This window comes from Rhinatrema bivittatum, chromosome 2 (genome assembly GCF_901001135.1).
Source record: "Rhinatrema bivittatum chromosome 2, aRhiBiv1.1, whole genome shotgun sequence".
In the NCBI taxonomy this organism is placed as follows: Eukaryota; Metazoa; Chordata; class Amphibia; order Gymnophiona; family Rhinatrematidae; genus Rhinatrema; species Rhinatrema bivittatum.
Window position 1 is genome coordinate 709,880,919 of NC_042616.1, and position 24,743 is coordinate 709,905,661.

At 46.2% G+C, this 24,743-nt stretch overlaps 1 protein-coding gene across 3 annotated transcripts in view; it reads right to left on the reverse strand.

Moving 5' to 3' along the window:
* Positions 1 to 24,743, reverse strand: part of INTS8 (integrator complex subunit 8) — a 248,361-nt gene that overhangs the window by 49,639 nt on the left and 173,979 nt on the right. For all 3 annotated transcript variants that reach the window (XM_029591733.1, XM_029591735.1, XM_029591736.1), the window contains 5 exons: positions 16,657 to 16,778; positions 7,566 to 7,747; positions 6,285 to 6,318; positions 4,033 to 4,089; positions 3,882 to 3,943 (listed from right to left, as the gene is read on the reverse strand). In XM_029591733.1, coding sequence (XP_029447593.1) covers positions 3,882 to 3,943; positions 4,033 to 4,089; positions 6,285 to 6,318; positions 7,566 to 7,747; positions 16,657 to 16,778 — 457 coding nt within the window. The remainder of the gene's footprint in view (positions 1 to 3,881; positions 3,944 to 4,032; positions 4,090 to 6,284; positions 6,319 to 7,565; positions 7,748 to 16,656; positions 16,779 to 24,743) is intronic.

The following is a 24,743-nucleotide window of genomic DNA, read 5'->3' on the forward strand; positions in this document are numbered from 1 at the left end:
CTACTGTGTTCTAGGAACTGGAACCAGAGTGCCTAGATGCAGCTGACGATCTAAAGTTCCTTGAATGGCATTTCTCTTTCTACCAGAGAACAAGGAGAAGTCATAAAACACAAGAAAACTGAAATGCATAGCCGCTGCAAAGAATTTCCAAGACCCATTGGTCTGACATGATTTGGACTCATCTCTGGAGGAAATCCAAAAGATGACCTATCTTCTCCCCTATAAACTGGGTCCCAACACCTTCATTGAGAACTATGGGAGGTATAGGAGTCTCCTGCATCTCAATTTTTGTCTCTTCTCTTGGAGAAATGAAAGGACTGGAATCTATTGAAGGTCTGAGCTTTTTGGTCACCTAAGAAATGACTTTGCCTACTCTTTTTGGAATCCCAAAAGCGATTTCTAGATTGAGATTGCCAGAAAGGGGCTTTTGGCTTATCCCCTGGAAGCTTGGGTATCTTTGAATCACTCCAGAACTTAACTAGCTTCTCAAATCCTCCCCAAAAAGTAGTTTATCTTTAAAAGGGAGCTTGGCCAATTACTATTAGAGTCAGCTGACCAATTCCACAGCCAAGGTAAGTGCCTAGCTAGAAGCTGTGCATCTAGCTGAAACACGGACTGAATCAAAAGCTGATCAGCTAAAAAAACACTGTCCCTGGCTTTGGCTCCAACTGTGCCACTTTGTTGACCACAGCCTCTGGACTATCCAAGTTCTTCTCCTGCGAGCACTGGGACAAACGCAATCCTGCTCTAGCCATATCGAACTGCATGCTGCCATATCAGGCACCATATTAGAGGCCTCAAAGGCTTGTTTAAGCATCTATTCTATCTTGTGAATCCTTACGTGCTGCACCCCCTTCTATGGGGATAGTGATATGCTTGGTAACTAAATAGACCAACGCATCCACCTTTGGAAATCTCGGCTTCTCCTTGTCCAAGGTGACCAAAGGGAATAACTTCGCTAGTGCCTGTCCACCCTTAAAATTAGCTTCCGGTGCTTCCCATTCAAGATCTATAAGATCCCTCACTGCTTTATGAAAGGGAAAAGATCTATCTACATAGACTAACCATAACCCTGGTAAACAAATTTCTGGGAACATTTTGTTTCCTCCACAACCTTTGGTGAAACAAGTATATTTTAACAAGCTGAACACAAATATGCATTTATTATGTCTGTATCACGTACCGTTTGCCAGAAAAGTGCGATATACATTAAGCATTGTTACGTGTCTGTAGCGGCATAAGCTATAATGGCAATGTTGGCACCAGAAAACAAAACTAAAAATGTTTTGCCGCAGATTTTCGTTTGTAATCACTGTCCGACTGTTCGCGGATGACAGTCCAACAATAGTCACCCAGCATGGAGAGGTTCCATTTGCCTTGATACCATTTCTCCATTTTGACAATGTCTTGATGAAACCTTTCACCATGATCTGTCCTGGTCACCAATTTTGCACCCGAAGTATAACTCATATGCCTTCTCAATGAGTGCAGTCATACTCCTTTTCTGTGCTTTCAGAGTAAACTCACTACAGATGTAACAAAACGTGTCAAGGCTTTTACGACATTGGTGCGACATTTCATAAAAGTATATGAAATTAAATCCATAAGCTTTAAACTCAACAGTTTTAGCGATACGATTAGCTCATTCACACAGACGTTGCATAGGAGACTACTCATTGCTGCTGCTTATATAAGGCTGCATCACTATGGAAACAAGTTGGAATCTTGCAGCCGAGCTGGGGCTTGCCCGAACAAGATCTGGCATGATCAGGCAGAGTTTCTTGGTGTATTTTAACATGTTATGTTGCTTATGGCCGTCAAAAATACGACATGAATTTTATAAAATCATAAAAACTACTGTCCAGCAAGAAAATATATGTACGAGAGATTGTTTTAAAATTTCACAATTATTGTAACACAAAATTGGCTGTTTCTCAAAAACCTTACATGATGTACAAATTTTGAAGTAATATAGAAAGTAAGATCAGCATCAAAAAATCTATTTGTAACACCAAAAAGCCTGAAGGAAACAAAAGTTTTGTTTACCAGTCAGATCCTCAGCAGCATCCGGACCCTTGTGGACTTTTTCCTCCAAAATATTCAGAACTTGCAAGGAATGAGAGATCAAATCTGATAGCTCATTCTTATGGAAGAGCCTGACCATAGAAGAACCCTCGTCTTGTCCTGGAGGACACACACCCTCTTTTCAGCTGCAACTTGCTGACACTGTCTTTACTATCTTTGAGAAATAGTAGCAAAGAGTGATTCAGAGGATCTTTCATCCCCATCATCCTCTCCCCTTTTTCTCTTGAAACTTTTGCCCCCCCCCCCCACGGCCATCTTTTGGGGAAAAGAAAGTACAGGAGAATATCCAGGAGTACAGCTCTGCAAAATGCCTGATGTAAACACCTCAAAAATTTAGCAGAAACTGCAGTCACAGCAGAGGAAGATATCATGTCTGCAGAAGGTACTGTTCCTTTAATTCCTGTTGAGAAAGAGGCCCCTGATGCAAGGTCTGCGATTGCGGGAAACAATGAAGGAGATCCCCTATACCTCATGCCGCTTCAAAATGGCTGCTGTTCCCGCTGCAGTTCTGAGCTCATTGGTGGGAACAGGCTGAGCCACCGACCTCGCTGATGCGGTCTCCCCCTTCCCCCCCAGGCAGCCAAATTCTTGTGCTGTCTGTTCTCCTGCTCCTCTATGCATGCTAAACAGCATGTACCATTCTCTCCCCTTAATTGCCCCAATTCATAGGCTAAACACTGCATGGCCTGTTTCCCATGTTCCAATGATGAGGTTATGCTCTTCCGTAAAAAAATACACTGCGTAAACACAACCTTAGAGAGAAGACCTGAACTATTCAACCTCGTGCTGCCAATAAGTCCTCTGTCTTCCGGGAAATACTGCTCGACTTCTCTCCTTTGTATCTCCTTTTTTTTTTTTTTTAAACTTTCATCAATCTCAGGGACAACAAGTGAGGCAGCTAAGAAATCCCCAAACTAGGCAAAACCTCTTCTCTGCTACATAATTTTTGTTTTTTTAGAACAGGAGTAACCACAGAGAAAGCACAAATAAAGGGAGAGAGAGGGAGGAAAGTGGGAGGCAGGATACAGAAACAGATTAGAGAGGCCCACTTCCAATATGTGGAAGCCCCCTGGTTTAGGGCAATGCTCATCTGAGAGAGAGAGAGCGTCTACTGGACTTTTACCTCAGGAGCTGCCCATTCCAGATTCAAACACTTTCCATATCTCCAAGCCTAACCAGGACTTAGCAAAGAGCACAGGATGTTCTCCTACTATCTGCTAGATTCAGAGGTAAGCATGGGAGTCTATAAGGAGTAACTTTCAGCAGGCCTGTTAGTCTCTGTCTCCAGCGGATGGTCGATGGGCATAACTCTTGTGCCTGGGCTAATCTGGCTAGAAGATAAAGGGCAGCTACTTTTTGAACCATTGTTTTTTTTGTGTAAGGTGTGATAGAGCAAAAGCATTCCTTCCTACCATAGATACAGTATCCTATTTAAGTTTTGACTGGCATTGTTGTTAATATCTTGAATTAGCCCTGGAAGCAGAGGCCCCATACACAGCAGGACGACATATGGAACTGCCAGTCTCAAGGGAGGCAGACAGCTGGGCCAGCCAAACTTCCAAAGGTGAGCAAGCTAACTCTGGATGCTGGAGACAACTATTTACAAAGGATTCTGGATATTCTATATGGGGTAACACCCTCTCCTCCCCCCAAACAAAACCCCTTCCTTTTGGGCATGAAATTGCTAACAGAGTAGTTCAGGACTGTTGAGCTGTAGAAGCAATCATTCCTGATATGGTCGCTCAGTTGTTGACAAACGCTTTACCGTACGTATCCATTTTCTTTCTCAGTCTTACTTTGGTATAGATGATGGCCAGATAGAAATGTGCTCTGCAGTGATATCATTCACTATGTCCTCCTAGGAGGGAAACACAGGTTCATAAGCTATCTGAAATTGTTTTACATCTTTTTAGGAAAATAAAAAGCAAATGCTAATATGATACTTACCCGGATATTATGAAGCTTGACAAACAGAGATAATAAGGTTGTCAACACCAATGGCTCCTACAATGTGAAAAGAGACACAGTTTTAATGGTAGTCCATCCAGATCTCATGCTCATGGAGAGTAGAACTGTCTGCAGCATTGACTGCTGGAATGTTCCCAATATACAATATGCTGCTATGATAAACTGACTTCCAGTGCTTGCCTGCTTTGCAATTTAAAGGTGTACACAATTCTAGAAGGCTACTAGTCTAAGCTCAGCATGCCTTAGAACCCAAAGCTGTACACATTTTGCTAACCAGTTTCTCCTGTATATGCTGATTTTCAAAATCAAACAGTCTGTTTCTTAAAGAAGTTGATTTGTGGCTTTCTTTTGGTAAAGTCTCAGACATAAGCAGTTTCTTTTAAAGCTGTTACCCACATTACAACTGCTACTCACTGAGGTACTTCAAAAGGATAGAAGGTTGAGCCATCTCCGCCATGATTGTAACATGGTGGTTTATAAACATTACAGGGAGATGGTAAACTGAATTTAAGTGACCCGTGGCACTGTGAACAGAAATATATAGCTTCTGGGTCAGAAGAGGGCAATGACAGGAGAGTGGTGGGGCAGGCTGCCTCCCACTGCACACTGCAGGCAGTCTTTGGGGTAAGGAAAGAGATCCAGTCCATGATCTAGGGGAAGGGTCTAGATAAACACAAATGTATTCAATTTCTTTTTCACATTTATTTACAGGATAGTTCAGTGTGCACGGGATACATGGTAACACACACTTTGAGTTTACCAGCAGTAAAACCAACAACAAGGCTTGGACATTAAACTTCTGTTTGTTGATGTCCATACATACAGGGTCCCCTGTATCCTGTAGATGTCTAGCAAGGGTTAGAAAATTCTGCAGAACAATGTTTAAAATTCTGTGGAATATCTGCATGATTTGTAAATGACTGTATACTGTTTAACATGCATAAAAAGTAAATTTCATTGAAAATCCTATTACTATAAATTTCTTAAAAAATATAAAATTTTTAACCTTTGTGTGTGAATGTTTTTTTCAAATTTGTATTTTCAAACTGCGAGGCATAAGAAACAGTAAGAATACAAGCTCAGTAAGAACAAAAAACTCAAAAAAACAAAACAAAACAGTACAGTTTATCAAACCAGAATATATAATCTCCAAGCCATTCTGAACTAAGTTACAATAAAAGCCAGCCAACATAAGCAGGTTTCATGGTGGTTATTTTGTAACTCCAAGAGAACATGTCTTCCCAAAAGGAATAAAGTTTGTGACATAAAAGAAATTTATGTATAAGAGCACCATTACATTTACATTTGTTACAATCAGCCGAAGTTGTCATTCCATATTTATAGGCTTTAATATTATGAATGTAACTGTGGTGTAAAAACTTAAAGAACAATTCCTGATATTTAGCATCCAAGGATATCTTATTGCAATGTGCAAAAAACTTAAGGGTTCGGGTAGTGTGCTCAGAAAGGAAGGAGCAGGGTTTGGTGATGGAGAAAGACATTACATTTTCGTAGAATTTTGGATGCATGCAGACAAGGTTCAAGTAGAGTCGAAGATGACCCCCCAAAATTACAGGCTGAGGCGACTGGGAGGATTACAGTATTATTCACAGAAATAGAGAAAAGGAGAAGAGGGTTTGGGGGAAAGATAAGGAGTTCTGTCTTGCTTATATTGAGTTTAAGGTGGCGGTACATCCAGAGAGCAACATCAGACGAGTAGACTGAGATTTGGGACTGGATTCCTGATGAAATTCCTGGTGTAGAGATGTAGATCTGGGAGTTAGCAGCACAGAAATGGTACTGAAAGCCATGGAAGGGATCAGAAGTGAAGAGAGGTCATCTCCAACTGAGTTGGAAGCACAAAGGAAATTGTCAGACCAACCCACTGCACAAACTGAACTGAACCATGACCTTCCCTCATTACACTTTTTCCCTTGTTTGCACTGTTCATCTTGATTGCAAGAGGACCATGCTACTGTATATATCCTCTCTGAAATGGGCCAGACAGCCAGGGAAATGAACAACCCAGCTGAGAAGAGGCGTGCCAGAGTGATTCCAACACCACAGAGAAGAAATTAGAGAAAGCATGAAACAAATTTATCTAAAGAAATCTCTGCAATTTTTATGAGCATTTTTTCTTTTTTTACAATTTCCTAGACCAAAAAATACAAGCAAGCTTTACTTTGAAGTTAAAATAAAACCCTTAAAAAAAAATTTAAGCCAAAACTTACCCGTAACTTTTTGATGAAAGCAAGCAGTTCACTCCTATATAAAAACATGAAATGTAAAAAGTGAGATTGAACCTACAACTAGAAAAATTAGTAATGTTTAAAGACCTGGTATCCCTACACTAGCATTCATGATACTTCCTCTTTGCCCCTCGTGGAGCCTAACTAAGCCATACAACTTCAAGCCATCTCCAAGTATGCCATACTCCTAAGGATGGGGGGGTTGAGAGGAGGAACTGCTCTTAACCCTTTCTTTGGTACTGCAGGAAATGTTTTTACAAGGTTACATGCATTCTGGTCTGGCAGCTTTCTCCTACTCATTTAGGCTTCCAGATAGTTGAAACTGGCCTCTGTTGGGCCACGGCCCCATGAGCCTTCACTTGCAGCTACCCAAAGTTTTCACTTGGCCTAGTCAATGCAGCGACTGCCCATGGCCGAAGGACCCTAAATACAGTCAACTAGGTGGTACCACTGTGTGATGATTAACTCCTTCCTTTCTGAGGAGCAGAGTATGCTGCCTTTGAACCCCCAGGCTGGTCCTAAATAAAGTTCTTTAAAAAAAAAAAAAAAAAAAAAAAAAGTTTTACCAGCATTCCTCCTGCTTTATACAAAGTTTGTCAAGTTCTTTTAATTTTCTAGTAAATTTACCATTCTTGAACGGTATCAGATTATCAGCAAACTGAAGTCCCGCATTGATCCACAGAACACATACAGTATGATACAGCATGGGAAGTGGCAGCTCAAGCTCAGCTCCGCCCCTTCCTGCCACTGATCTATTAGTGCACCTTAGCACCTCTAAGGATTCAAGGGCAGGACTGCGCTTTACCTCTACTGTGGCCTCTCTGAGACTGCCCACCCTGATGTGAATTAGCACAAAACTGCTAGTGATTTTAGTGATATGGACATCTGTCCGTTGGGAGCTGGTCAGAGACTACCAACTGTTTCAGATTTAAACTGGTGATGTAGCGATGAAAGGATCTAGGTCCTTATTCTACTACTCTTCTGCCAATCAGTCCCCTTAAAGTGTCAATGGTTAATATCTGAACACTAACTATGAGAGATTGCAAAACATTTCAGTGTCAAATGTGCCACAAAGACTTTTGCCAGAATCTTCTTCCTGTTGCTATTTTCCTGTTCCACAGTTCCTCCATTTGTTCAGAACAGTTGTGTGGGAAAAACAAACAAAGGTAAACGCCAGATTCTCTACACTTAGTCTGTATTACAGTATGTATCTATAACTGTATATTATCCAAAACATATGCATAATTCAAAGAAAGATCTTACCTATACATAATACCTAAAGTAGACTCTCTTTGCCTTATTAAACTAACTCGGCCATCATTGACCCGTTTGTGCTGACTTGATACACTGCAAATCTGAACCACAACTTCCCAAAGATCTTTAGCTGTCCGTCTGCTCTCGGGGCCAGGAAGTTCTTTGCAAGTAGCTGCTAAAAGCTGCCCCAGCTACAAAAAAAGAAAGGCAATATTTATTACCTATTCATGAAAACAATTTTTCTTTCTTTTTAGAAAAAGTATTCCTCTGAACACTTAAACCAAGGGTAACCAACTACTTGCATTAATGACTTGTGCAAGATTTCACAAATTAGCTGCACCAATTAAATTTACTGCAGCAACTTTGTGATATCTACAATAACTGTGGTGTGTGAACGCATAATAGCTACCTTGGAGATCGGTTCACTCACTGAAGGGTCCTTTAGGAAAGCAAACCCCTTACCAGCGAAGTTCAATCTTTGACGGGAGTTTGGGGTTGCTTCAGCCCACACAGGGAAGAGAGAAGATCCTCCCGGTACACCTGGTTCAGAGCAAGAGGAAATTTCCACAACAGCCAAGCCCTCCAAGCTGTGCATCAAAACATCAGCCAGTATGTCAATGATCTTATACCTTTGCTTATGCATGGATTGTTCCCAGCTCTTTAAAGAATGCTTCATAGAGCAAGATGATTTTTTACTCCTGGCCCTAGACTCATGCAAGACATCGAAGCAGCTAAGAACTGCTTCAACACACCCCACCCATCAGCAGGGGTCTTGGGATGTCTCTTCCAGACACACAGCTCAGCTCTGGCTGGGACATGGCCTTGCAGCCAGGTAGGCCCCGCCAGTTTTTGGCAATATTTGAGCAGACATGTAGTGTTCTGTTCCTAGACACTGCTAAAGACATGCTGTCTGCCTGGAGACATCGCGTGCTGTCATTGAAGTAAGCTAACAGCTTCAAAAATTGTTCCTTCTGCAATCTTATATGTTAAACATAACAGAAAAAAGGCTGTTACATATTTAGGATAAAAGCATTGAAAAGAAATAACATTTTTCCTGACAAATTATGTCATTTGAAAAATAATTCACACTTTTTTTTTTTAATTTTCAATGCATTTTGATGCAAAAAGGGGCTGAATAGGAGCCCTACAGATTTGTCAATTTAAAAATCAGTCTAATCCCCCTCCCCCCAAAATCATACAAATTTCAAAATTTAGAAGGCGAATAAGAAATTTTTTCTGAGAGAGCAGAAACAAAAGCTAGTCTTCCAGAGACAGGTTCCTTTCTCTAAACTTTCATCTCAGGAGTTGCCTCAAGGAAAATACCTGCCTCCCTCCCAGGGCTATACTCAACTGAGGGAAGAAGGGCTAGTCTCATTACACAAGCTGCCCACTAACCATTCCTCTCCACCCAGCCTAACCAGGCCTTAACTCATAGCACGAGATGGTCACCTACAATCTGCTGGAGTCAGAGAATACCGGCAGACAGAGGTCAGCACAGATGCCTATAAGGGGTGACCATCAGCAAATCTGTTGAGCTCTTTCTCCAGCTGCTGCTCAGTGGGCATAACCCATTCGTAAGCACTGGTCTGACTGGATGAAGAGAAATGGAGAAATTACTTACCTGATAATTTCGTTTTCCTTAGTGTAGACAGACTGAGGACCAATGGGTATAGTGTATTCCTGATAGCAGATGGGAGACGGAGTCAGATTTCAAAGCTGACGTCAGCCTACATATACCGTTGCAGGAAGCTCTGCTCTTCAGTATTCTCCTCGAAAAGCAATTGTGGATATATGTGTGCTCTGATAACTTGATTAACTTGGTTAACTTGATTAACTAGGACTGGTTGAACTGACTTCCAATTGGAGACTGCCAGTGCACTCAACCGGATAACGCCGACACCCGGCAACTATGGATATCTTGAACTAAGGTAATACCTGGCTTACCCATGCTTGTCTTGTTCTCGGGGCTTGTCACCCGAGGTTCCCGGATTCCGGGGCAGCCATGGGCGGGTTGCTGAATCCATCTGTCTACACTAAGGAAAATGAAATTATCAGGAAAGTAATTTCTCCATTTCCTAGCATGTAGCCAAATGGACTAAGGATCAATGGGATGTACAAAAGCTACTCCCAAAGCGGGCGGGAGGCTGCACGTGGCCCACTAAGTACTGCCCTTGTGAAGGTTGTGTGTCCTCCCGGGCCTGGACATCCAGGCAGTAGAACCTGGAGAAGGTATGTATGGAGGACCACGTCACCACCCGACAGATCTCGGCAGGCAACAGCATCTTGGTTTCCGCCCAGGACACTGCCTGGGCCCTTGTGGAATGGTTCTAGAGCTGTAGAGGTGGGGGCTTCCCTGCCTCTACATAGGCCGCCTTGATTTCTTCTTTGATCCAGAGGGCTATGGTTGCCAGCGAGGCCGCTTCCCCCTGTTTCTTCCCACTGTGAAGGACAAACAGGTGGTCTGGTCTGTCTTTCGTACAGATTCTGATCTTTCCAGGTATCGGGCTAGGAGTCTGCCGACGTTAAGATGGCGAAGAAGGCGTGAGTCTTCCGAGTCCTTATGTTCATCTGGAGATGGCAGCGAGATGGTTTGGTTTAGATGAAAATGAGAAACCACCTTCGGGAAAAAGGAGGGGACAGTGCGAAGCTGCATGGATCCCGGTGTGAACCAGAGGAACGGTTCCAGACAGGATAGTGTTTGAAGCTCGGAGATGCGATGGGCTGAACATATTGCCACTAGGAATGCAGTCTTCAAGGTGAGGAGCCATAGTGACAGACCGCGTATAGGTCTGAAGGAAGCTCCCGCTAGGAAGTCTAGTACTAGATTGAGATTCCATAGGGCCACCGGCCACTTTAATGGTGGTCGGATTTGTTTGACCCCTCTCAGGAAGCGGGAAACATCTGGATGGGTTGATAGACTGATGCCGTCCACTTTGGCTCTGAAGCAGGCCAGCGTGGCCACTTGAACCTTGAGGGAGTTGAGAGACAACCCCTTCTTCAAGCCGTCCTGCAGAAATTCCAGGATCATGGGAATTTTGACTGTCCGCGGAAGGATCTCGTGGTCCTCGCACCAGGCTTCGAATACTCTCCACATTCGTATGTAAGCTAGAGATTGGGAGAACTTGCGTGCTCGGAGCAAGGTGTCAATCACTGCCTTAGAATATCCGCTCTTCTTCAGGCGAGTCCTCTCAATGGCCAGACTGTAAGAGAGAATTGAGTGGGTCTTCGTGGAGGATTGGTCCTTGCCGGTGAAGGTCCCTGCGTGGGGGTAGGCACAGAGGGTTCCCCGCAAGAAGTCTTCGCATGTCTGCGTACCATGGCCTTCTTGGCCAGTCCGGGGCCACTAGAAGTACTAGTCCCCTGTGGTGTTCTATCTTGCGGGTGATCCTACCCAGTAGTGGCCATGGGGGAAAGGCGTACATCAGGTCTTACTGTGGCCAGGTCTGGATGAGGGTGTCGATTCCCCCGGAGTGTGGTTCTTGTCTGCGGCTGAAGAACTTGGGAACTTGGGCGTTGGACCAGGTTGCCAGGAGATCCATGGCTGGGGTTCCCCAGTGGTTTATTATCAACTGGAAGGCTGTGGTCGACAGCGTCCATTCCCCTGGGTCTAGCTTCTCTCTGCTGAGGTAGCAGAGACATTGTCTTTTCCCGCTATGTGGGTGGCTGAGATTCCTTGCAGGTTTGCTTCCGCCCACGCCATGAGGGGGTCTATTTCCAGGGACACCTGTTGGCTTCTGGTTCCTCCCTGGCAGTTGATGTAGGCAACTGTTGTGGCGTTGTCCAACATGACTGACAGATTCTCCCTGGAGTCTGTGACCGAATCCTAGGCAGGCTAGTCTGACTGCTCGGGCTTCCAGTCTGTTTATGTTCCATCCCGCCTCTTCCTTGTCCCTGGGCTGTCAGTTCCTGGCAGTGGGTTCCTCACCCTCGCAGGCTCGCATCCGTGATGAGCAAGATCCAGTTCGGTGAGGATAGCTTTACTCCCTTGCTCAGATGATCTTCCTGTAGCCACCATTGGAGCTGGGTCTGAACCTCTGCTGGTAGCTGGAGGTGAATGGAGTAGTTCTGGGACATCAGGTTCCATCGTGACAGTAGGGAACGTTGTAGTGGGCGCATGTGGGCCTTTGCCCATGGAACGACTTCCAGAGTTGATGTCATGAGACAGAGGACTTGGAGGTAGTCCCACACCTTGGGGCGAGCAGTTTTTGCAGTTGACCCATCAGTTTCCTTCTCCTTGGAGGGGGAGGACAACCTTGTCTTGCTTGGTGTTGAAGCGGACTCCCAGGTACTCTATCAACTGGGAGGGCTGTAGGCAGCTCTTGGCTGTGTTGATGACCCACCCGAGATTCTGTAGTAGATCCTTGACTCTGGTGGTTGCCTAGTGACTTTCCTCTGGAGATTTTGCCCTGATCAGCCAATCGTCCAGGTAAGGATGTACGAGGATTCCTTCTTTCCTCAGTGTTGCCGCCACCACCACCATGATTTTGGTGAAGGTCCAAGGGGCGGTAGCTAACCCGAAGGGTAGCGCCCAGAATCGATAATGATGGTCCAGTAATCGCAAAGCATAGGAAGCGCTGATGGTCATGAAGGACCGGGATGTGGAGATATGCTTCAGAAAGATCCAGTGAAGTCAGGAATTGTCCCGGCTGTACTGCTCTTATGACTGAGCGTAGGGTTTCCATGCGGAAGTGTGGTACTCTCAGGTAACGATTGACGGACTTGAGGTCCAGGATGGGCTGGAACGTTCCCTCCTTCTTGGGAACGATAAAATAGATGGAATAGTGACCAGTATTTTGTTGGTGTGTGGGCACCGGGGTTATCGCCTTTAGGCTGAGTAGTCTTGTCAGTGTGGTTTCCACTGCCCTCCTCTTGGAGAGGGCATGGCACGGTGATTTCACAAATTTGTCTGGAGGGATGCTGTGGAAGTCCAGCTAGTAACCCTCTCGAATGATGGTTAGGACCCACTTGTCCGACGTTATCACGACCCATCTTTGGTAGAAGAGGGTAAGTCTGCCCCCTATGACTTCTTCCTGTGGATGGGTCTGCTGATTCTCATTGTGGGGTACGGCCAGAGCCTGTACCTGAGCCTGCTCCCCTCTTGTTGTGGCTGTTCCGAAAGGACTGGGACCTGCCTGTGGGGCAAGGTGCTTGGTAGTATGTGTTCTTGTACGCTGGGCTCCTCTGCCCTTTGGTTCTTCGGGGAGAGGAGCGCTGGTTTCTTTTGTTCCTGTCCTCCGGTAGACGAGGTACTGGAGATTCGCCCCATTTGTTGGCTAACTTCTCCAATTCGCTTCCGAACAAGAGGGATCCTTTAAAAGGCATTCTTGTGAGGTTCGCTTTGGAGGTTGCGTCAGCCGACCAATTTCGGAGCCATAGTTGTCTTCTGGCTGCCACTATGGAGGAGATGCCCCTGGCTGAGGTGCGCACTAGGTCTGAGGTCGCATCCGTGAGGAAGGATATTGCCGGTTCTAATGTTACAGCGGTCGTGTTTGCGTCTCTGGAGAGAAGCAAGCAGGCATGTGTTACTACAGCTCAGTAGGACGCGATTTGCAGGGTCATTGCTGCTACATCAAAGGACTATTTAAGGATGGCGTCCCGACGTCTGTCCTGGGCATCCTTGAATGCCGCTCCTCCTTCGACCGGGATGGTTGTGCGCTTAGAGATGGTGCAGACCATGGCGTCCATTTTTGGGAACCGTAGGAGTTCCTTGGCCGTGGGTACCAGGGGGTATAGGGCTTCTAAGGCCCGTTCTCCTTTGAAGCTGGCCTCCGGGGTATTCCATTCCAGGTCAATCAGTTGTTGTACGGACTGCAACATTGGTGTTCGTCTTTGGCACCCATGCCTGGAATAGCCAGCGTATTCAGGGTCAGACACGAGAGCTGGTAACTTGTCTTTGGAGAAGAATCGCAGCATGGTTCGGTACGGTTCCATCCCTGGAGGGATTTCCCCTTCCTCCAGGGAGTCAGTCTCGTCCCCAGAAGTGTCTGTATCGCCTGTAGGGAGGCTTTTGCCTAGGTGGGGCATGTCTCGAGAGGTCCGAGAGGTGCTTGGAAGATCTTGTGCTTCTGGTGGAGACTGGGACTGTGTCGCCAGTGGTACTGGTTGCGCCTGGACAAAGGTTTGCAGCCCTTTGAAGAATTCCACCCAGGAAAAGGACCCTGGGTCCATATTGAATCCCGGCAGGTTTATGGTGGAAGCCCCCGAGGTGCCTTCCTGTGTAGGCGCCGAGTCGGAGATACAGAGGTCCGGGGTAATATTGTTAGTGGATCCGGAGCCCTCTACTGGCTGTGGAGGGCCTTGCTTAGGTTCCCCCTGAGCCTCTTCGCACTGCTAGCATAAGGTGGAGGCCACTTCGGGTTGAGCAGCTCTCAGGTGGCAGGCTGGGCAGAGGAATTGTCCCTTGATCTTGGCCGGCAGTGCCATGACTTGTGCGCCAACAATGTGCGTGCAGGATGCATGTGCAGGCTATCACTTTGTGTGCCTGGGCGAGATGAATGCACCGCTGTGTGCATGGCTCAATTGTGCAGACAATACGGCGGTCAAGAGGGGGAAATGGCGTCAACGACCATGCGGACAAGATGGCAACCCCCCCGGAGGGTCTCCATGTGTGTGGACCCTTGCACCAGATTGCGGTCTAGCTCAGAGCTGCTCAACCCAATTTAACAGACGCCGGAAGGGACGATCTGTGCGGTTATTCGAGCCTCGGAGACTGGAGACTTAAAAGAAGGTTTCTACCTTACCTGGTCTCGGTGTTTCCCGGTCTCGTGCAGGGCGGTCTCCGGCTTTGGGGGGAGGGGGAAATACCTTCACCACCGTGCTCGATTCAACACCCACTGCCTCTAAGCCACCCTGGGGGCTAAATCCATGCCGGGAGCTGGCTACCGGACCGAGGCTTACCTCTGAGGGACCTCGAAATCACCTCAGGAATTCTCGACTGGGGGAGGGACCCTTAGGTATCACCGTAGGAGAGCGGGGCTCATCTTCTTGAGGTAAATTTTCTCTCTTTGTTTTAGAATTGCTAACACTATTCTAGTGTGTGGATGTGTCCCTATCTGATTTAGGAGATGGAGAAATACTGAAGAGCAGAGCTTCCTGCACGGGTATATGTAGGCTGACGTCAGCTTTGAAATCTGACTCTGTCTCCCATCTGCTATCAGGAGTACTCTATACCCATTGGTCCTGAGCCCATCTGGCTACACGCTAGGAAATGTCATCTTTTCCTCTAATATGCCTATTTTGTTTTGACCTGAGGAAAGGAACATTATCTCTCAAAAGCAAGTCAAGAAAAGTATTAAGTTAATCCAATAAAAAGATATCACTTTATAAGATTTGTTTGTTAACATTTATTTCCATCCATTCAACTGGACTAATACAGCAACCACACTACTATGTTTGGAGAAATTTTAGGAATATTCCAGCGCAATAACATTCAGAAAGTTTTGAATTCTAATATGATCAACCAGATATATTTGTGACATGCCTAACCCACTATAAAAGTAACACCATCTATATACATACACAAATCTGGAATATTTGAACAATATTACCCAGGAATCAGGAAATTCCCAGATAATAAGCAACGAGCAGGTTCATCTCAGGCTCTGCTCCTTCGCCAATCACCAATGATATAAGGCTCCCGTTTCCAAGGGTCATATTACTGTTGCAAAGCAGAAATTGAAATAAAAACCATCCACCTTATTGCTGTTTAACTCAAAATATAAAGAAATATAGGGGTCCATATTCAGCTGGTGTGTGACTGTGCTTGTTAGCTGGTTATACATAACCGACTTTAGGACAGCCCTACGACCTGACCAGATATTCAGAGTTAGCTAGTTAACTTATCCAGCTAACTCCGCTCCTCCCCGGAACGCCTCTCACCCGCCTCCAGAAGGCCCTCAACTTATCTGGCTACATTCTAGATGGATACCAAGTTAGCTAGTAAGCTATTTAGATGGACAGCTATCACGTTATTTGTCTAAATTGTGTTTGAATATGGACTTCATATTTTAAATATTTTGTAATATGACAGTCTGAATACACAAATTATCTAAGCACAGCTCAATCTGCAGCAGTTTCACTGTCTGCATTATACATATAGTCTGAATACACAAATTATCTAAGCACAGCTCAATCTGCAGCAGTTTCACTGTCTGCATTATACATATAGGTCCAAAAGAAGCAATTCAACCAAATATACTTAAGTTTCTTGATGCAGGGCTGGTTTCAAAAAGTAACAGTTTAGGGCACGGCACCTTTCTCCAGGTGTTTTCCCCACACTTCTATAGACTAGGGCTCTCAGGGTTTAGAAGAGGGTAATTTTATAACAACTTGCATAAGTAATGCATTGCCTACACCCAAAAGTTACAAAATTTTCAAAAAAAACTGGCATGAATATGTTCGCTTTGAAAATTATCCCTAAGAATGCACACAAACTAACCTGCTCAAAAGTTACATTTGCTCTTTGCAGACTTACGCATGTTAATTTCCATGCATAGGAGATAATGTTTCTGTGGGTGCATAGACTTTTGAAAATTGTTACGCATGTAAAACCTTTTGAAAATTACCTCCATACTTTTTAAGATCAAAAATATGAATGTAAAACCCAACTCCAACCCCTGGAACACTGTTTTTGTGCACATACTTTTATGCACATAAATTCTAGATAATTTTATAACTACATCCTCTGGCAACAAATTCCAGAGCTTGTGTGTTGAGTGAAAAAAAATTCTCTCTGATTAGTCTTAAATGTGCTACTTTCTAACTTCATGGAGTGCCCCCTAGTCCTTCTATTATCCGAAAGTGTAAATAACCGATTCACATCTACTCGTTCAAGACCTCTCATGATTTTAAAGACTTGTATCATATCCCCCTCAGCCATCTCTGCTCCAAGCTAACCTCTTCAGCCGTCTCCTTCTCCAAGCTAACCTCTTCAGACTTTCCTCATAGGAGAGCTGCTCCATCCCCCCCTAGGACATATCTGCAATACTATGGCCTGATTCCCGAAGACTTTTCTTCCATTCTGTGTCTGTGGCAAAAGACTGATGACATCAGGTCCTAAATCGAGGATACCTGAGAATCACTTTATGCCCGTTCCTATTACCTTTACATATGGATTGTTCTGGACCAAAGACGCTGGAACTTGCAAAGTTAAGTATTCATTCTCACGCCAATTCAACATGAAGGCAATGCATTCCTCAGCTACTATTTGCCGAAGAGGAATATCTGCAAAGAAATTTAACAACATTAGATAATGGCAGCTGAACTGGCAAACACCCTTTCTTGAGCATCTAGTGTGCAGTTATAATGGGTACTGTGAAAGATTGGGTATCTACATTTACATGCCAATCTATAATTAGTCAGTCTGACAGTGCTCTTTTCTTATGCATGAGTCCACAGTTTAAGAATTCTTTTTAAGACTTGCAGCTTGTCAGTCATTTAAAAACCAGACATACAGATGACAGATTCTGAGCCTCTGCCATCGGGAACAAAACTGATCATTGCCTTGCCTCCCACTCCACTCCCCTCTGGAGACAGCATAGGCTGAGGGGGTGACCCAAACATCACCAAACTAGTAGCCAAATCGCCTTGAGCTTCTAAATAGCGTTGACGCAGGCGATTGCCTTCAGATAGTGGGCCTCACAGATAGTCTTGCTATCAGACTTGTTCATCCCCAGCGCCTAGCTCTCCTGAACTTTGATTCTAGGTGGCTTCCTGCGTGCATACCATTAAGGATGTAGGCAAATCCACGGTCAAGCCTTAGGTTGTGGTTGTTCATGCAAAAGAACTCGCACAAATAAGTGGCTCAAGTCTAGGTCGCTTTCACAAATGCTCAAGTCACACACGCAAATATGCTCTGAAATCTAGGCTGCGCCCATATGCACACAAGTACCCGCGCATTCGTGCATCCACCTCAGGAAACCAGCAAGTGGCTGCCGTCCCATCTCCCCATTGACTTTCCCAGGAGAGAGAGACTGAGAAAGAGAAATTTTCTTCCTACTAGCCTATGACGGCTGGGTAGGGAACCCTCTGCAAGAAACTAACTTTCTCCGCAGGTAATAACCAGAGTCACTGAACCTGCCGCCCTACTTCTATTGGGAGCAAATAATATGGTGGGAACATTTATCATTATCCCTTGGAAATTCTCCTCCCGGTCTCTGTGGGAGCACTGTCCCTCCAGCCTTGACAATGAGGGGAAAATCCCGCAAACTTTGCTTGTAGTGAAAGCGATCATAATGGCGCTTCCAAATTTAGTTGAGAGCCTGCACTGGCCTTAATGTTGTTGGTTTCCATTCTCCTCTTTCCGCCTCAAAGAGTCAGTACATAGGCACTGCCCCTAAACAGCCTACACTGCATATAGTTGAGGAAGACAGGTTGTAAAGAGATCGCAAAATGTCTTTCTACATTTCTTTACTTGTAGTTAAAATAAACTATCATGGTGCACGGGTGTCGAAGCGGGCTCCCAGGAATTTGAGAACCTGGGAGGGCTTGAGGCAGCTCTTGGAGAAGTTGACTATTCACCTGAGAGAGGAGAGAACAGGCAATACTCGGTTGACCGCTGTCACGCACAGGTCCTCTGACTTTGCTCGAGTGAGCCAATCGTCCAGGTATGGATGGACCAGGACTTCCCTCCCACCGGAGGAAGGCTGCCACTACCACCATAACTTTGGTAAACGTGCGGGGTGCGGTGGCTAGACTGAACGGAAGCGCTCAAAACTGATAGTGTCTGTCCAGAATGTTGAATCGAAGGAACTTTTGTTCTTGCCGGACCTGGACTGTTTGGGACGGTCCTCAGGCAGCTTATGAACCTTGTCGCCGCCTAAGGATTTAATAAGCTGTTCCAGGTCCTCACTAAAAAGCCACTTACCCTTGAAGGGGAAGTGCCCAACTCTGCTTTAGAAGAGGAGTCCATGGCCACATTCCGCAGCCAGAGAAGACATCTGGCCGATACCGCTGAAACCATGGCTCTGGCTTGCACCCGGAGATCGTACAGGGCATCAGCCCCATATGCAATAGCACCCTCCAACTGGTCTGCCTGTTCCGCCTCTGCAGACGGGAGGTCCTGGGTGCTGAGTAATTGCTGAACCCACCTGAGGTTTGCCCGCTGCATTGGACTGCTACAGACTGTCGCCCTGACTCCAAGAGCCAGAACTTCAAAGATCCTTTTGAGATGGAGCTCCAGCTTCCGATCCTGCAAATCCTTCAATGCCATGCCCCCTACCACCGGGATGGTGGTACGCTTGGTGACTGCAGACACCGAAGCATCAACCTTAGGCCCTTTAAGCATCTCCAGGCATTGGTCCACATGGGGTAAAGCTTGTCCATCACCCTGCCCACCCGGAGACCTGATTTGGGAGACTACCACTCCCGCAGCAGGAGCTGCATAAGCATGGGGTGGAATGGAAAAGTGTGTGGTGGAGCCCTCAGTCCCGCCAGGCCGGGTCCATGATGCGAGAAGACGAAGGAGTGGGGGGCTCTTTGGGAGGAACATCAATTCCGAGTTCATCCAGGCCAAAAGGAATGAGTGGTTCAAGCTCCTCACATTGGAACAGCCGCAGGACCCGCGGATCATCCCCGTCGACCAGTGGATTTGGAAGAACCAAATCCGAATCAGTATCCGCATCCGGCGAGGGAGACAGCTGAGGGGGGGGGGGGTGTCTGGGGAATCCAGAATGCCCGGCATTATTCTGACCCTAGTAGAGGCCTGTAAGTCCGGGGCCCTAGGGCCCTGTCCTGTGCCCACCCGAGGGACCTTAGCTGGGGGGGGGGGGGGGGGGACGACACCCTGGGAGGGATCATTGTCTTCCTCCAGACTAGCCAGAAAGGACTTATGCAATAATAGAACAAATTCAGGGGAAAAACAATGCTGAACCTTGCCAGGCACGGGGAGAGAGGAAGAACCGCGCTGTGGGGGGGGCGGTTTGTCAGAAACTGGGCCCGGGGAATCCACAGGGCCGAGATCGGGCAGCAAAGAGTTAAAAATCAGGTCTGGCATGTCAGCAGGGCTTGTATTAGCAGGCAGCTCCGGAGACAAAATGGCTGTCGTTCCCATGGTTTTTCATACAGGAGCCGGCCTGGGAGTGCGTCTCACGGCCCAACCCCGAACTGGAGCATTAGTCACTGCCCCGGAGGAGCCCTCCCCCTCCGGGGAGCATGCGGAGCAAAGCCCGTCGTGGGAGAGCCGCGAGGCAGGCTCTCCGCAGGCAAGGCAGGCAGAAGATCATGGCATGACTCCATGAGGGGGCACCACACTGGAGCCGCAAAGAGAAAGAAGAACATAAGAACATAAGAAAATACACTGGAGCCGCAAAGAGAAAGAAGAACATAAGAACATAAGAAAATGCCATACTGGGTCAGACCAAGGGTCCATCAAGCCCAGCATCCTGTTTCCAACAGTGGCCAATTCAGGCCATAAGAACCTGGCAAGTACCCAAAAACTAAGTCTATTCCATGTTACCATTGCTAATGGTAACATGGAATAGACTTGTCCACGCCGCGACCGGAGACCTGCGCGACCAGCGCCGGAGCCCCCGGAGCTAGAAGGCTAGACAATCTAGCCTTCTAGCCCCCCACCCGGGGGACCCCGACGCCAGCCGCGTGCGCCGAGGCCCAAAGCCATAGAAGGAAACGTGGCGAAAAAAGACTACACTAACCCGCGAAACGCGACAAGGCCCACCCTCAACTAGAAGCCAGCCAACCAGCTACAGCCCGGCTGGGCTTTAAAGCAAGGCTGCAGGCGCCATCTCGCCCCTTGTCCACGCCGCGACCGGAGACCTGCGCGACCGGCGCCGGAGCCCCACCGGGGGAAGGTCAGGTCAGTACACGGCCTCCCCACCCGGGGGACCCCGACGCCAGCCGCGTGCGCCGAGGCCCAAAGCCATAGAAGGAAATGCGGCCCCTTCGTGCGCACCTGAACAGCACCAGAACCACGATTCTCGAAGCGGCAACCATTATACTCCACCTGCGCCGCCATCCCACGATTCTCCCTCACCCTAGGTCGGCCTCCCTGCGCAGTCGGTGTCGGCCCCTAGAATCTCGCAACTAAGGGGCCATAGAAGCAACCGTCACTACTTTCTATCAGCTACCCCACCCTCTCCTTATAAGCGCCAACCCATTCCAGCTTCTATCCTTTACCCAGCCACTCCAGCATTCATCCAGGCACTCCAGCATCCAGCCTCTCCAGCATCCAGCATTCTTCCAGGCACTCCAGCATCCAGCCTCTCCAGCATCCAGCATTCATCCAGGCACTCCAGCATCCAGCCTCTCCAGCATCCAGCATTCATCCAGGCACTCCAGCATCCAGCCTCTCCAGCATCCAGCATTCATCCAGGCACTCCAGCATCCAGCCTCTCCAGCATCCAGCATTCATCCAGGCACTCCAGCATCCAGCCTCTCCAGCATCCAGCATTCATCCAGGCACTCCAGCATCCAGCCACTCCAGCATCCATCATCAACTTGCATCCAAAAAAAAAGACATTAACATGCTACAAACCTTCTCCATTCCGATTATCCATCGCTCAATCCCTCGCTCAATCCCCATCAGAGCTAAAGCACCGTTACTCAATCTACGCTCAAAGAGATCTCTGATTCCAATCATGATCTCCCCACTAACACAATTCCTAGGTCTATCCTTAATAACTTTAAGCCTTCTAAACTCGCAGTCGCTCTCAAAAAAATCTCACATGCTCAACGACCATCTCCTAGACTCTCAACCGGACATATGTGCCATTACCGAAACATGGCTGAAAAACTCAGATACGGCCATAATTAACCAACTGCCAATACAACAATATGACGTCTTCTCTATCCCCAGACCTAAAAAAAAAAGAGGGGGTGGAATAATGTTAATCACAAAAAAAGAATTAAGACTAACTCAACAAGCCTTCAAATCTACAACCAAACTAGAAATCGGATTATTCAAATCCTCCCAACTCCAAATTTGCCTTATTTACGCCCCCCCAGGGCTCCTAGAAGCTGACCCCTCTCCACTCATCGAAATTATAGCCAAACATATCGACTCCAACTCACCCGCTATCATTTTAGGAGATTTCAACATCCATGTTGATTCTCCCTCCCCATCTTCCAATTGCGAAACCCTACTTTCCTCCTTCCAGGCTATGGGATTCAATCAAATCATAAATAATCCCACCCACAAGGCAGGTCACACGCTTGACCTGATATTCACAAATGAAACCATCTCGCCCATCTCCCCACCTTCCTGCTCCCCGATCCCCTGGTCAGACCACTCGTTGATAGTTACAAAACTAGCCATTAATCAAAAACAGACCCCTATTGCTTCCAAATCCTCCATCCAATTCAGGAAACCTTGTTCAATGGACACTCTCAGCAACAGCCTTGCCAAAGACCTATCCAAATTGGACCTCACTGATGCTGATACCGCAATTAATTCCTGGCAAACAATCACACACGCAGTAGCAAACACAATTTGTCCATTATCCTCAAAAATTATCAACCCAGCACGCACGAACAAAAAACCTTGGTTCTCTACGGAATTAAGAAAACTCAAACAAGACCTACAACACAAGGAACTACGCTGGCGGAAAGACCCCTCCCCCACCTCATTGGCTTCTTACAAAACAGCAATGAGCTTCTACAGAACATCGATCACCCGCACCAAACGAGATTTTTATGCCAAAAAAATACACGGTTTCTTATACGACCCTAAAACGCTCTTCTCATATGTGGCAGCCCTCACCACTCCCACTTCCCTTACCTTCTCAGAAGAAGAAGCCCAAAACAAATCTACAGAGTTGGCGATTTTCTTTGACAACAAAGTCAAAAACCTACTTGGCCCCCTGGCAACCTCCAACACATCATCAATAGCCTTACAACCCTCTAGCCAAACTCCTAGCCAAAATCCATCATCTACTATCCTTAAACAGACGCTAGTATCCCTTGAACCTACATCATCCCTGGAAATAGAATCGATTATCAAGAAAATGAAACCCTCGTCTCACCCTTTGGACCAAATACCAACCAAACTCCTCCTCACCATTCCTAACACCGTTGCAAGATCTCTGGCAGACATCATAAATTGTTCCCTCAATCAAGGATCTGTCCCTAACTCCTTAAAAATTGCTTCGCTGAAACCCTTACTAAAAAAAACCAATCTGGACCCAGCCAACCCAGCAAATTTCCGCCCCATCGCAAACCTACCTTTTATAGCTAAACTAATGGAAAAACTTGTCAACTTCCGTCTCACCGACTACTTGGACTCCCACAATATCTTATACCCTTCTCAATTCGGATTCAGAAAACGCCTAAACACAGAATCCCTCCTTCTTTCTTTAACGGACACCATCCTGATGGGCCTTGACAAGGGACAATCATACCTTCTAGCCCTACTCGATATTTCTGCGGCGTTTGACACGGTAAACCACGACATCCTCATCAGCCGTCTAATGGAAATAGGCATCTCTGGCTCCGCTCTGCTCTGGTTTAAATCCTCTCTCAACAACAGGCACTACAAAGTTAAAATAAATGACAAAGAATCCCACCCCATCCCATCAAAACAAGGAGTACCACAGGGCTCTTCCCTTTCCCCTACCCTGTTTAATATATATTTACTTCCTTTATGCCAGCTGCTAAATAGCCTCAACCTCACCCATTTTATATACGCGGACGATGTGCAAATCATAATCCCCATCTCGGACCCAATCTCCTCAACTCTAAATTTCTGGAACGACTGCCTACATGCCATAAACCAGCTCCTCTCGAGTCTCAACCTGGTCCTAAATACGTCCAAAACAGAACTCCTGGTTATCTCCCCTAGCGATAACCACCCCTTCACCAATAACACAATAACCCCACTAGCAAGCCATGTCAGAGACCTTGGGGCCACCCTTGACTCTAGAATGAATTTCAAAAAATTCATTAATGCTACAACTAAAGAATGTTTCTTCAAGCTACAGGTCCTGAAGCATCTAAGACCGCTTTTACACTTCCAGGATTTCCGTTCTGTGCTTCAAGCAATACTGTTCTCAAAGATCGACTATTGCAACGCTCTTCTACTCGGTCTCCCCGCCTCTTCGACTAAACCTCTACAGATGCTGCAAAACGCAGCGGCCAGGATCCTTACAAATACACGGCGCAAGGACCACATCACACCTATCCTAAAAATCTTACATTGGCTTCCTATTCAATATAGAATTCTGTTCAAAGCTCTCACTATCATCCACAAATCGGTCTACCAACAATCCACTCTCCAACTCACCTTCCCTCTGGAACTACATACATCCTCAAGACCAATAAGAACTGCCTACAAAAGTAAGCTCAAGGCCCCTCCCAACAAATCATCAATCCACAACTCCATTCACAAGCGAGCACTTTCGACAGCAGGTCCGCTACATTGGAATTCGCTTCCTCAAGACTTACGCCAGGAACAATGCCACTTAACCTTCAGAAAAAAACTTAAAACCTGGCTGTTCACACAAGCCTACCGTTGAAGGAATCCATTCAACCAACTCTGTCTCTCACCCCTCAACCCACCCTTTTTCCCTCCCCTCACTCCCAACCTTCTCCCTTTCCCCCTCAACCCCAACCCACTCTTTTTCCCTCACCCCCCCTCATCCCCCGCCACTCCTCCCATCAGACATACCATGTATATATCCGCTGATTATAATCTATGTTTCTGCATTACTAATTTATTGTTTTGTGTTAATGTATAGTTTAATTTTGTTAACTTATTGTTTGATTACTCGATCTCCAATTTCTGTTATAGTTTAATTCTGTCCTATCTTCCGACATCCATGTTTTTACTCTCCCTGTTTTAATGTAACTTCTCATTTCTACTTATACGTTAATTGGTTTCCCCATGTTCTAATGTAAACCGGTACGATAAGACCTGGTCTTGAGTGTCGGTATAGTAAAAGAAGTTAAATAAATAAATAAATAAATAATGGCAGTGGCTATTCTCTAAGTGAACTTAATAGCAGGTAATGGACTTCTCCAATCCTTTTTTAAACACAGCTATACTAACTGCACTAACCACATCCTCTGGCAACAAATTCCAGAGTTTAATTCTGCGTTGAGTAAAAAAGAACTTTCTCCGATTAGTTTTAAATGTGCCCCATGCTAACTTCATGGAGTGCCCCCTAATCTTTCTACTATCCGAAAGAGTAAATAACTGATTCACATCTACCCGTTCTAGACCTCTCATGATTTTAAACA